Source organism: Microtus ochrogaster, unplaced genomic scaffold (assembly GCF_000317375.1).
Source record: "Microtus ochrogaster isolate Prairie Vole_2 unplaced genomic scaffold, MicOch1.0 UNK80, whole genome shotgun sequence".
NCBI lineage: Eukaryota > Metazoa > Chordata > Mammalia > Rodentia > Cricetidae > Microtus > Microtus ochrogaster.
Genome location: NW_004949178.1, coordinates 1,765,595 through 1,778,172, shown reverse-complemented (window position 1 = coordinate 1,778,172; position 12,578 = coordinate 1,765,595). Strand labels below are relative to the sequence as shown.

The 12,578-nt window shown below is 45.8% G+C and overlaps 1 protein-coding gene across 1 annotated transcript in view; it reads right to left on the bottom strand.

The window, feature by feature from the left end:
* Positions 1-3,726: 3,726 nt before the first annotated feature.
* Dad1 (defender against cell death 1) overlaps positions 3,727-12,578 on the bottom strand; it is an 11,178-nt gene continuing 2,326 nt past the window's right edge. The window contains exon 2 of the mRNA XM_005370497.2: positions 3,727-3,921. Coding sequence (XP_005370554.1) covers positions 3,791-3,921 — 131 coding nt within the window. The 3' untranslated portion in view covers positions 3,727-3,790. The remainder of the gene's footprint in view (positions 3,922-12,578) is intronic.

Here is a 12,578-nt window from a genome sequence, read left to right as displayed (position 1 = left end):
ACCTGGCCTACAAATGGAAACGGCAAACTCATCTTCCTGAGGCTATTTGAAAATAAAGAGATTGCACAAGCACTCAAAACACCAGTGGGAACTCCTGCTGTTCCTCGGCTCTGCTAAACCGCCCTGGCTTTCACAGCCCAATGACATTTTCTTTTGATCGGCCTTTTCCAGATGGTTTTAAATGTCACCTTCAAATTCATTAAAAATCTGTTATAGATTTTTTTAAACGTGCATTCTCAATTGAAAAAAGAATGGTAGGCAGCAGCTGGATGATGGTGGTGCACACCTTTAATCCCAGCACTCGGGGACAGAGGCAGGCGGATCTCTGAGTCTGAGGCTAGCCTGGGCTACAGAGCAAGTTCCAAGATGACAGCCAGGGCAACACAGAGAAACCCTGTCTCAAAAATAAGGAAAAGAAAAAGAAAAAAAGAAATAAAAAAGAAAAAATGCTAGGCAGCAACATGAGAATCTAGCTCAAAATGTGCTGCCCTATGGCCCCACATTTCATGTCATAGGAATAAGGAAGTCAGCTCCTCTAGTGTCTCATAAATGTTTTCTCAGAGCACTGAGTGGTTTTGCTTTTGCTTTACTTTGTTATCCTACCTTCTGAGTTAGTGTAAAGATTGACAACACTTGGAAACTACAGTTGGCACCATGAGTATACAGCTAAATTAAAGCCACATAGATGGGACCAATAAATGTGCGGGCCGGGGTGGTGTATGTCACGTGAAAGATCTCAGGAAAATGTGCTGGGCGACCCCGAGAAGAGATCATTCCACTTTCCTAGGAGCCTCTTCTCTCCACAGAATCTGAACACTGCCACTGGGATTGAAGAGCCTGCATACTCGGAGCCCGTAATGCCCAGCTGAGCAGGTGGCCCTGAGCTGTTAATATCTGCACTGCACAGTTTCTGCTGAGCCTGCTTTTTCGTCTGTTCTGTCATAATTTTGAAATACTGAGTTCTTGGGAGCCAAGTCCTCCTCCAATCATGGCAGTGCCAGGAAATAATTTTCCATGATCTGCTATCTTTCTGAACTTTGAGAACACCCTTGAAATGTGTTCTGTTCCTTCCTAAATACATACCGTAACTCATCTAGAAAACACCTCAGCAAATATAGTGAAGCAATCAGAAGGCACAGCTGTTGCAATACCTCCACAGAAGGCCAAAGAGTTACACCTAGTATTCATAAACCCAAGGTGGGCAACACCGGAGGCTCCATTTCCTAGCGACCTTCAAGGCACCCAACGGAAACAGTCAACTGGTAACCGGTAAAAGCTGGGATTCACTCATCACTGCTTCTCCCAGACACAGTCACCCTCTTCTCAGTCTCCCCCAGCACTCTGCTCCGATCTCTGGTAACACTCTAATCCTGCTATGTTTTAACTATGTGTTTATATGGGTCTTTACCTTACGTAAGACAGCTCAAGCTGACCTCCAACTTGATGTGCAGCTGAGGATGAACTTGAACTCCTCCAGCCTTAGCCTCCTGGTACTAACTACTATGTCTGGTTTGTGCAATGCTGGTATTGAACCCAGGGCACTCTACCAAATGAAACACAGTCCCAGTGTGGTGGTGTGAAAGAAAGTGGCACTATTAGGTATGGCCGTATTGGAGTGGCATTGTAGAAAGTGTGTCACCGGGGGAGAGGGAGAGAAAAGGCTTTGAGGTCTCAGAAGCTCAAGCCAGGCCTAGTGGCTCACGGTCACTTCCTGCTGCCTGTGGATCCAGATGGAGAACTCTCAGCTCCTTCTCCAGCACCACATCTGCCTGCACAATGCCATGCTTCCCGCCATGATGATAATGGACTAAACCTCTGAAACTATAAGCTAGTCCCAATTATATGTTTTCTTTATAAGATTTGCTGTGGTCACGGTGTCTCTTCACAGCAATAGAAACCCTAACTATGACACCCAGTTTTGTTCTTTTTTGTTTACACTTTTTGAGGTCTCGGCTGTTCACTTTTAAAGGCATTTTCCTTTCCTCTGTATTCCTTACTAGGCACCAACGAGAGATGAGGGAGGGATGGGAGCAGATCAGGTCTTCAAGAACTGAAGCTGTCTGAGGATGGTAGGATGAAGTGGTTCTCAACGTTTCAGTGACTAAAGCATCCCAAAAGTTACCACTACCTAAAATGAAAGTTTTACCTGAACAAACAGAATTGTTTTTACATGGATTTATGTGCCATCTCAAGTGAGTGACTAGTTCCTGCTAGAAAACGAAATGCAGCCCCTGTGAGCACTGCGCACTCAGCAATGCGCTACTCTGGTGTGTCAGCACTGCACACTCTGCAATGCGCCACTCTGGTCTCAGAGCTCCAGTCCCAGAGCTCCAGTCCTTTTAGTACATGTAGTGTGCAGAGGTTGGTCCTGAGATACCTTCCCCTAAAAGGTTATTATTTTCTAAGATTCTCTTCTCCTACCTAGAAACAATGATACTAAACTTTACGGTGCATAGACATTCACTGGTGAGCTGCACGAGCACCAACACATCAATAGACAGAGGCGCTCACGCCGATGTAACTGCGGTGGAGAGGCTACTGGACTGCTCTGGGCCCATTTCCTCATATATTGATGTGTATGGAAAAACATCCAAGTACTTACCACAGCTTGCAGACTGCTGCAGAAGCATGGCGGTCTGAATGAGAATGACCACAACAGGCCCATATGTTTGAACGCTTCCACCCAGTAGATGGAACTGTTTGAGAAGGACTAGGAGGTGTGGCCTTCTTGGAGGAAGTGTGCCACTGTGGATGGGCTCTGAGGTTCTTAAAGCCCATACCATTCCCATTTAGCTCTCTACTTCACACTTGAGGCTCAAGATGTAAGTGCCCAGCTACTCCTCCAGCGCCATGTCTGTCTGCCTGCTGCCATGATTTCCACCACTACAATTATGTACTCTGATCCTCTGCAAGTATGAATACCACTTACTTCTACAATTGCCTCTGCCATGACGTCCTGTCACAGCGATGGGAAAGTAACTAATGCAAGAGGGTGGAGAAGACGTCATGAACTCTGGGAGGGTGGGGCAGAGAGGTTTTCAGTTCTGCCACGGGATCTAGGCCCACTTTTGTTTCTCTACCAGAGTTCTGTAAAGTTTGTTTAGGGGGCATGAATGGCTTCGGTGCCCAACAAGGGATATAGCAAATGATCAGTCTGGTTCCAAATCTTCTCCCAAGTTAATCCAAGTTTATCATTTAAGTTTGAACGCATATTACTAAGTACCAACTGTCACTCGTTCATACTCTGAATGCCTAACAGGTAACAAAGGCCACACCTAACATCAATGACAATCAAAATTGGAAAAACTTCAATACATGTAAAAGCAAAGCCTGCAATTTATCATTCTTCAAAAATTTTAGGGTGCACACCTGTAATCCCAGCAGGAAGGAGGCTGAGGCAGGAGGCTGACAAGCTTGAGATCTGCCTGGGCTACATAGAGAAAGCCTGCCTAGAACAACAAAAATAAAGGGAAAGTTTTAAATCCTGAGTGTATTTCTTTTACAGTCACTAGTAGAATACACTGCATCGAGCACACTGCACTCTGCACCTTAATAATCTGCAGGACTAAGACGTGACTGCCGAGAACAGCAAGCTGATGATCATGCCAACAACATACACTGAACCTCCAGAAAATTCTGCAAACATCACAGCACCACAGAACTCTTCCAACTAGGAGCAGAGCCAGCCCCCTCTAATTCCACCTGCTAAAGCCAACCCAACAGGACAAGGCTCTGATCATCACTTACGTTCTGCCGACTCCAGCTCCACAACTAAGGACCCGGGAGCAGTTCAGCCAACGAAGTTCATGACGACAAGGTGCAGGATAGTGCTGGCAAAGAGGAAGTCAGCAAAGGCCCGCTCTGGAGAAATGCCTTGGAAATCCGCCTTGTTCTGTGGGTTGATCTGTATTCTCAAGCAAACTGCGTAAGAAACAAAACACAAAGTCATTACCTAGAAGTACAAAACAAATCAGTTCTAATCAATATACAAACACATCCCAAGATGACAATTCTCCTCTACCAAAATGAATGCACACACCTACATGCACGTACAGGCATGACACCTATGATGTGCACAAGCTAGAAACAGTCCACACCTATTCACAGCACAGAGGGCAATTAGTGCATGTGAACAGAGAAGACGATTTGGCAAGGAAAGGTACTTCTGCTAGATACAAGCTGAATGAATTTCAGTCCAGACGTAAAAAGTACATGCTAGATGATTCCGCATACACAGAACCACATACCAGTGATCCCAGAACTTGGTGGAAGGGCTTGGGGGGAGGGGGACACTGCCACAAGTCTGAGGCCAGTCTGGGCTAGAGTTAAGATCCTGACTTAGCGAAGAGGACCCTAAGAGAGACATACGTAGAGCTAAGTAGAAAGAGACAAGATCTCCTGAGTAAATAGGGAGCATGGGGATCATGGGAGAGGGCAGAAGAGGAGGGGGGAAGAAGGGAGGGGAGTAGAGAAAAATAGATAGCTCAATAAAAACAATTTTTAAAAAAAGATCCTGTCTTAAAAACACAAAATAAACTATCAAAATAAGTCAAGACAGTGATTTTCATCTTTCATGGATGAAGAGGACCATGTACGGCACAACAGTGTTCTGTCTTGATCTGGGGTAGTTAAGCCACAGAATCTAAAAACCAATCCCAAGCCAGGCAATGATGTGGCACCCCCATAACCCCAGCACTTCCCCGGCAGATGGAGGAGGGATCCACGCCACGTCATCCTTCGCCACAGCAAGTTCAAGGTAACCCTGACTACATAAGACAACTAAAAATAGGGCTGCGAGACCGCTTACTGATAAGGGCATTGCCAACAAGCCTTGCAGCATGCATGCACACATACAATAAATAAAACTGCAAAAACTAAATAGGAAATGCATTAAATTATATACTTTTACAATGTCTTGCTGTTTTTTGTTTGGTTGGTTTTAGTTTTCCTAGACAGGATTTTTTTTTTGTGTAGCCTTGGCCATCCTGGAACTCGCTCTGTAGACCAGGCTGGCCTTGATCGGCCTGCCTTTGCCTCTGCCTCCCGAGTGCTAGGATTAAAGGTGTGCACCACCACTACCTGGCTCACTTTTATAATCTTAACTATCATTTATTAAAGGAAAAATAAGGGGGGAAAATGATATGTCAGATGCTAAAACTAAACTTATACACAGATATATCTCCCCAACCCTAAGAACTCTCTTAATCTAGCTGATAAAGGTGTCCAATTGTACCTACGTGGGGCTATAATACAGCAGTAACAAAAGTTGGGCTGAATGACAACCCCATGAAACACTAAACACTCTCTACAAGATGTGTGCGTAATACACGGCAGAGACTGTAAATACAGCCACTTGTCTGCTCTTGCGGACCTCATACCATAGAAAATTATCTTTGATAAAGTTCTAGCAGCCGCCTATCCATTTCAATAGATGGCAGAAGACCCAACACAAGATTCCTGACTGATCTCTCCGGCCACATTTCTGTATCCCTGAAGTCTCTAACAAGGCAGCAGCCGGTCACCCAGACATGAAAAGAAGCTTCAGGGGTATTCTCTATTCAAACACCTTTATGGCTGCAATAAAAAATAAAATAAAATAAAATCACACCTGCTTCAGGCTAGCATCCGCTCCAGCAGTAACAAAGAAGAATCCACCCAAAGGAGACAATAGTCACACTGGTGCTCCAGAGTTCATCACCATAGCAACAGTTTCCACCACCCCAGGCACAGACAGACAGCACTGGTCTTTGAGAGGGACACTGACTGGAGTAAGGGAACCACTTAAAACCTTGCTGTGAAAGGTCAGGTTAGACCACCTTCTGGGGAAGCAACTGTAATGTTATTTAATATTTAAAATGTTTCTCTTTTGACTAAGGAATGTGACTAACAAAACAAAGTATGTTTGTAGATGTGAAGGAAAAAAGAAAAAAGGAAATGGTCCAAATGTCATCAAAGGGAATAATTATACTACAGACCTGAGATGAAATCCTATTAATTGTTCAGAACGAGGTAAATTCTCTATACACTTGACAATAAAGCTATCCACTTTCACTGAGTGATAAGCCAAAAGCACTCACTCAATCCAGGTCCCTTTCTGCATGTGTCTGTGGTATTGTATATATTGTATGTATATGTTCATGTGTGCACACATACATATGTGGATACCAGAGGTTGAATTCAGGAGTTTTCCTCATTCATACCCACCTAATTGTCTTTTCAAAGATTTACTTTTAGGGTGTGTGTGTGTGTGTTTCTCTGTACGCTATCTCTGTGTGCCCTGTGTGTCCAGGTGCTCCTGGAAGCCAGAAGAGGGCATTGGATTCCCTGGAGCTGTAGTTAGAGGCAGCTGTGAGCCTTAGATGTGGGTCCTGAGAGCCAAACTCAGATCCTCTGAAAGAGCAGGGAGTGACCTTAACCACTGAGCCTCTACCCACTTTACTTTTGAGGCAGGATTTCTCCCTGAACCTGCAGCTCATGGATTCAGCAGGGTTTGCTGGCCAATGAGCTTCAAGGGTCTGTCTGTCTTTTCCTCTTCCCCTAGCTTGGGCTCCAGACATTCCTGCGAGTGCTGGGGACCCTAACTCAAGCTCCCCGTGCTCTTGCAGCAACTGCTCTGCCTCGGGTCCCATATTGCTCTTTCTAAAACCTTAGCTTTTATATATAATTGTTATGTTCATACCCTTATTTCACATACAAATATTCTATCACTTGATAGCAAACACAGAACTGCTAACAGCAATGGGATAGAAAATGAGGTCGTGTTTGGAGTACCTATAAGGGAGCAGTAGGAACGCTCTGTGAGGGTGGCTACAGCCATGGGCTGATTTAACCCTAAAATGACCATAACTTCAATTCTGTAACAGTGCACAAATCAACCCCACAAGCATCCAATGTACCTCAGAGGTCATCGGGACTAACATCCCATTTTTGAAAAGACGTTTATTCTATGTGTATAGGTGTCTTGCCTACACATATATACACGCATTACATGTCTGCCTGGTGCCAAGGAGGTTAGTAGACAGCATTAGATCCCCAGAACTGGAGTCACATGAATGGTTGTGAGCCACCACATAGGTACTGGGAATGGAACCTCTGGAGGAGCAGCCAGTGCTCATAACTGCTGAGCCATCTCCCCAGCCCTCACAACACCCCATTTGATGCATAAAATGCCTATGTCAGCTGAGTTGGGTTTTTTTGGTTTTGTTTTGTTTTGTTTTGTTTTGTTTTGTTTTGTTTTGTTTTTTGCCAACATGACATATAGAGTCAGCGGAGAGGAGAGAACCTCAACTGGGGGATTGCCTCCACCAGAACAGCCTACGGGCAGGTCTTTGGGGGCATTTTCTTTCCTTTTTTACTTAAAAAAAAATAATTTCATTTTACTTTATTTATCCGGTGGTTTGTCTGCATGCATATCTGTGCAACACTTGTGTGCCTGGTGCCCTAGAAGCCAGAAGAGCATGTCAGACCCCCTAGAAGTGGAGTTACAGACAGTTCTGAGTAGTCATGTGGATGCCAGGAATTGAACGTGGGCCTTCTGGAAAAGCAATCAGGGCTTCTAACTGCTGAGCCATCTCTCCAGCATTTTTCTTAACTGATGATTGATATGGGAGGACCCAGCCCACTACAGTCAATACTACACCCCCCCCCCAGGCAGATAGTCCTGGGTTGTATAAGGAAACCAGCTGAGCAAGCCAGGGAGAGCAAGCCAGCAAGTAGCGTTCCTCCACGGTCTTTGCTTCAGTTCCTACATCCATGGTCCTGCTTTGCCTTCCCTTGATGATGCGCTGTAATGTGTAAGCCACACAAGCCCTTCCCTCCCCAGGTTGCTACTGGTCATAGTGTTTACTACAGCAAAGCAAAGCAGGACCCTGTCCGAGAAGTGTGGGAGACAGGTGTGCGGAGGAGCCTCCAAGAATGGCCTGGGAAGTTTCTGAAGGATACTTACCATGCCGGGGACAGATAAGCTGCCCCGTGAGAGGTCAAATCCCTCCAGAACCTATGTTACTCATAAACATGCCACATTCCTCAGAGGCTTTGGACACAAGAAAGGTAAAGAAACACTCTTCAAACATGCTTGCTTCAGAAATGGGCCTTCAGTGTCTCCCAGCACTTCCAAAGATGGGAACAGACTCTTTCCCGAGGCAGCTGCCCCCCCACCCCACCCCACCCCCCGGCAGTTCTGGTCCATCCACTCCATGCTCGTTTACCAAGCATCCTTCTAGGCACTGGGAACGTGGCACAGAGCCAGTCAGGAGTCTGGCTCCCATGGAACTTAGTTTGTAGAGACAAACACATGTGCTTCCAGTCACAAGTCAGCAACCAAACAAGAACATTCTGGGCAGGGCACACACTGAAGAAAATGGAGCAGGATGAGAAGACTAGAAAACGTCTTTTTAAGATGCTACTAAAGCCCATGTTTGAAGCCAGCCACGTAAAGATCTGGGACAGAGCAATCAAGACAGTAAAATCAGTCTTGACACATCTTAGGATAACAAGTCAGACACCAGATATGGGTGACCAAGTCTCAGGAAAGAGTCTGCACTTAAAGGGCAGTGTATCAGCACCTGGTGACATAAACGACTCACATTCTTTAAAGCTTAGAACTGCAACGTGAAGAATGGCTTGTAGGACTAGAGATGAGTGACCTAGGAACTGAAGGGCTCAAGGTCAAGCAGATAAAAACGGGCAGAAATGAAGAGACAGAGGCATTCTATATTCTGGAGACGACAAAAGCTGGCAGGAATGTGGGGGTCAAGGGAAACTATGGGATCAAGAGAGCCCCCCGGAATCTGGCTGAACAGTCTACTCAAGGCTGACACTGTATGCGGCTAGTGAAGAAGCAGATGGCGGGGCAGGAAAGGATCTATTTGGGAAATATAAACTAGAGAGACAGAACAGCCATCAAGAAGAGAAATGACATCAGGAACTGGGTTTACTAATTTGAAACTCAGAGGGCAGGCCCAAACTGAAAACATAAATAACACGATAACTGTACGCGCACAGATGGAACTTAAATTCACCTATGGTAAGAAATGCAAAATGAAACGCCCAGCATAACGGGGAGGGAAAGGCGGTAGGTGAGAAAGAGCAAGGCAGCTGAGCTAAATGCTAATGGTGAGCAGTGAGGTGAGGTGAGGGAGATGCTCTCCGTGTGGTATCAGGGTAACAGAGTCGGATGTGGTGGGAACAGACACAGGAGGCAGCGCTGAGGACTAAGCGGGAAAGGCAGAAACAGCAACTATTCCTTCAGGAAGTTCTATGACGACAGAGAAGAAATAGTTGGCTGCTAGGCGTGGCTGGGGTTAAAGGGAATTTTTTGTTTTGCTTTGCTTTTTTGTTTGAGACAGGGTCTCTCTACATGGCCTTAGCTGGCCTGAAACTCACTATGTAGACCAGGCTGGCCTCAAACTCACAGAGATCCTCCTGCCTCTGCCTCCCAAGCGCTAGGATTAAAGTGTGCACCACCATGCCTGGTTCAACTTTTTCAAATTAGACAACATTAGAGCATCTTTAAAAGATAAGAATGATTCAAGAGAGAGAAAATCCATGATGTTGAACAAAGAGATAACTCAAAAGTCATCCGGCCACAAGAGGACACGAGCTCCCCTGAGTAAGCGGAGGAGCTGGCAGCTAACATGAGAGGGACATGACACCCCAGGGGGAAGCAGAGAGCACAGGCTCGGGGCAGGCGGCCGCTGAGATTCAATGGGAGATGAAGGGGCTCCTGGCCACACTCACTCTGCTACTGAAAACCAAAATAAACCGTGAATACAGCCGAAGGAACAGAGAAAAGTGAGAGGTCACGAAGCACATTTTGGGAAAGTGAACACACTAGAGACACTGCAGGACCACTGGGCGGGGCAGGCACCCAGCTGCTCCCATCCTCAACAGCGCCGCTTCATTCACTGTCTCCAATTCCCTTCAGACCGGAAGTGCAGGGCCGCATCTGTGCTCCTCACAGGTGAACGTGAAGCACCCGAGCAGAGCCTGGCAAACAGCACTTCATGCTCCTTAAATTAAGACACGGGCCACAATTAACACGCACAGTGCTAAGCAAGGATGCGGGGGTGGAAGCACCCACCCTCGCCTTCCAGAGGGCAGACAATCACAACACAGGCAACCTGATGGGAAAGTCCCATCTCTCTTCTTCCTTAACTCCACCCCATCCCCGACAGACACAGAATGAAGCAAGGACACAGAGCGCTGGCTCAGCTGGGAGGGTCAGCAAAGGTTCTCACAGGGGGAAGCATGGAACTGAGAGGGAAAGAGAGCCAAGTGAAGGCACAGGAGCCTGACATCAGAGCTCAGGGACGGTAAGTAACTTCCTGATACTGGAGCTGCGATGAAGAGGAAGGAATCAACGAGGCCGGCTCCCAAAAGAGAAAAAACAAACATGAAGAAACAAGTCATGAAAAACAAACAAACAAACAAACCAAAAACTCTACTTTGGGAACCACAGACAAATGTGGTTAAGCAACACAATCAGGCTGGTAAGTCAGATCAAGCTAAACGATACCTGAGGCTGCGCAGTCAGGATGCAGCCAGAGGTACCGAAAATAAAAAGTAGTGATGGATAGGACATTTAGAGACAGGACAATCAGCCATGAGGTTGGCAAATTTCCATCTCCTGGATAGCAGCTCAGAGGGGTCCACAAATCTAACAGACACTCCCTCAAGTAGCCAGACCCCAGTCCACATAAGCCAATGACTCCTTTAAGACAGAAAATACTCTGGATTAGTCTCCTTGTTTCTCAAACTCAAATTCCTTTGGGATTTCTTAACTGCGATACTAAAACTTTGTTTAGTAAATGTCTTAAATTTATTGTTTGTGTGTGTGCGTGCATGTTTATATTAAGTGTACAGATGTGGTGTGTGTGCATAGCGTATGTACGTGTGTGTGTGTGTGTCTGTGTAGATGCACAAGCCTGTGTGTGCATACTTTCAAAGGCCAGAGGCCACTAAGTGTCTGCTCTCTCTCACCCTTTGAGACAGGGTCTCTCACTGAACCTGAGCTGGCAGTCAACAAGACTCAGCAATCCACTTGAAGCTCAGTGATGGAGTACTTGCCTACTAAGACATATTTTTAGCCATACTCATTTTAAGGACAGACTTAACTACTTCCCACTTAACATCACTTGAAATGAGCAGATTTCGGTTAGGTAAAAAAAGGAAACTAAGAAAGCTGCCAACACTGGAATGTTAACTCAGAAGCGACAGATGTCCCTCCTCGAGGGAGAGCTAACCATAAGATAAACAGTCTGCTGCGAGAATGAACCAGGAAAGGAAAATTACTCCCTCAAGGTCCTTTAAAAAAACCTATTGCACTATACTGTTGAACAAGCTCATCCTGGCGGCCAGTAACCTCCACCCCCTTCCCGAGACCCTGATAAGTCGTCCAGCCATGAGGAGACAGAAGACACCACCGTGTCTTTTAAAAGTTTGACAGCAGTGTTCTACACTGATTTAAAACATACTGACCAATTTCCAAGAGCAAATGCACACATGCATGGATGAAGAGTCAAAGCGAAAGAGCATCCTTCTCCAACTCATGCAACAACTTACAAGTCTGTCCTTTACTTCCAAAAAAAAAAACTGCTATGGACGTCTGCCCGTGCGTCCACTCACGATTCACTTAGTGTAGTGTGGGCACGTGGAGGAGCGAGGACGACTTGCAGAGGTCAGTTCTCTCCCCCATCACGCAGGTCCCATGGGTCAGACTCGGTGGTTTCAGGCTTGGTGACAAGCACCTTCACCCACCGAGACATCTCACCGGCCCATGTTCTCGTGTTTAATTCTCAGATGATCTCCAATAGTAATAGGTCTGACACCCAAAGCTTGAGCATTCAGCACCACTTGGTCCTTCAAAATCCTCCAATGTGATTTCCTACAACTTCCCTTCACCAGTCAAACTGCCCCTTCCATTGTCTTCCAACAAAAAACAGGGAGAAAAAAAATCAAAACAAAACTTCAGCAGGTATAAGATTTCCTGTCTCAATAATAGGAACAAAGGCTAAACAGCCAAATTTCAAAATTTTCATTAAAACAAGTTACCAGACAATGGTCTGGGCTAGCAAAAGAGGTTGGATTTAGTAAACTCAATGCTACCAAGAGAAACATGGCAGCCGGGCTCCTGGCACACATCCTTACATCTCAGTAAGTAAAGGGACATGGATCTCTGTGAGCTCAAGACAGCCTGACCAGCAGTTCTACCCAGCCAGGGCTACACACTGACACAATGTGCAGAAAAAGATGGGTGGACGGACGGATGGACGGACAGACGGATGGATGGATTTGAGGATTTAGCTCAGGGGCAAAATGTCCCTGAGTTCACAGGGGCTGGGGGATGCAAATGATAACTTTCTGCAGCAACAATGAATGATCAGAAATTCTTCATTTCTCTCATTCTGTTACCTAAAAGATTTAAAAATCTACTCGCTACTGACTCCAATTTCACTACTAATAAAATCCTCCCTACTAATAATGTCCTCCCTACTAGTAATGTCTTCCCTACTAATAATGTCCTCCCTACTAGTAACGTCCTCCCTACTAGTAACGTCCTCCCTACTAGTAACGTCCTC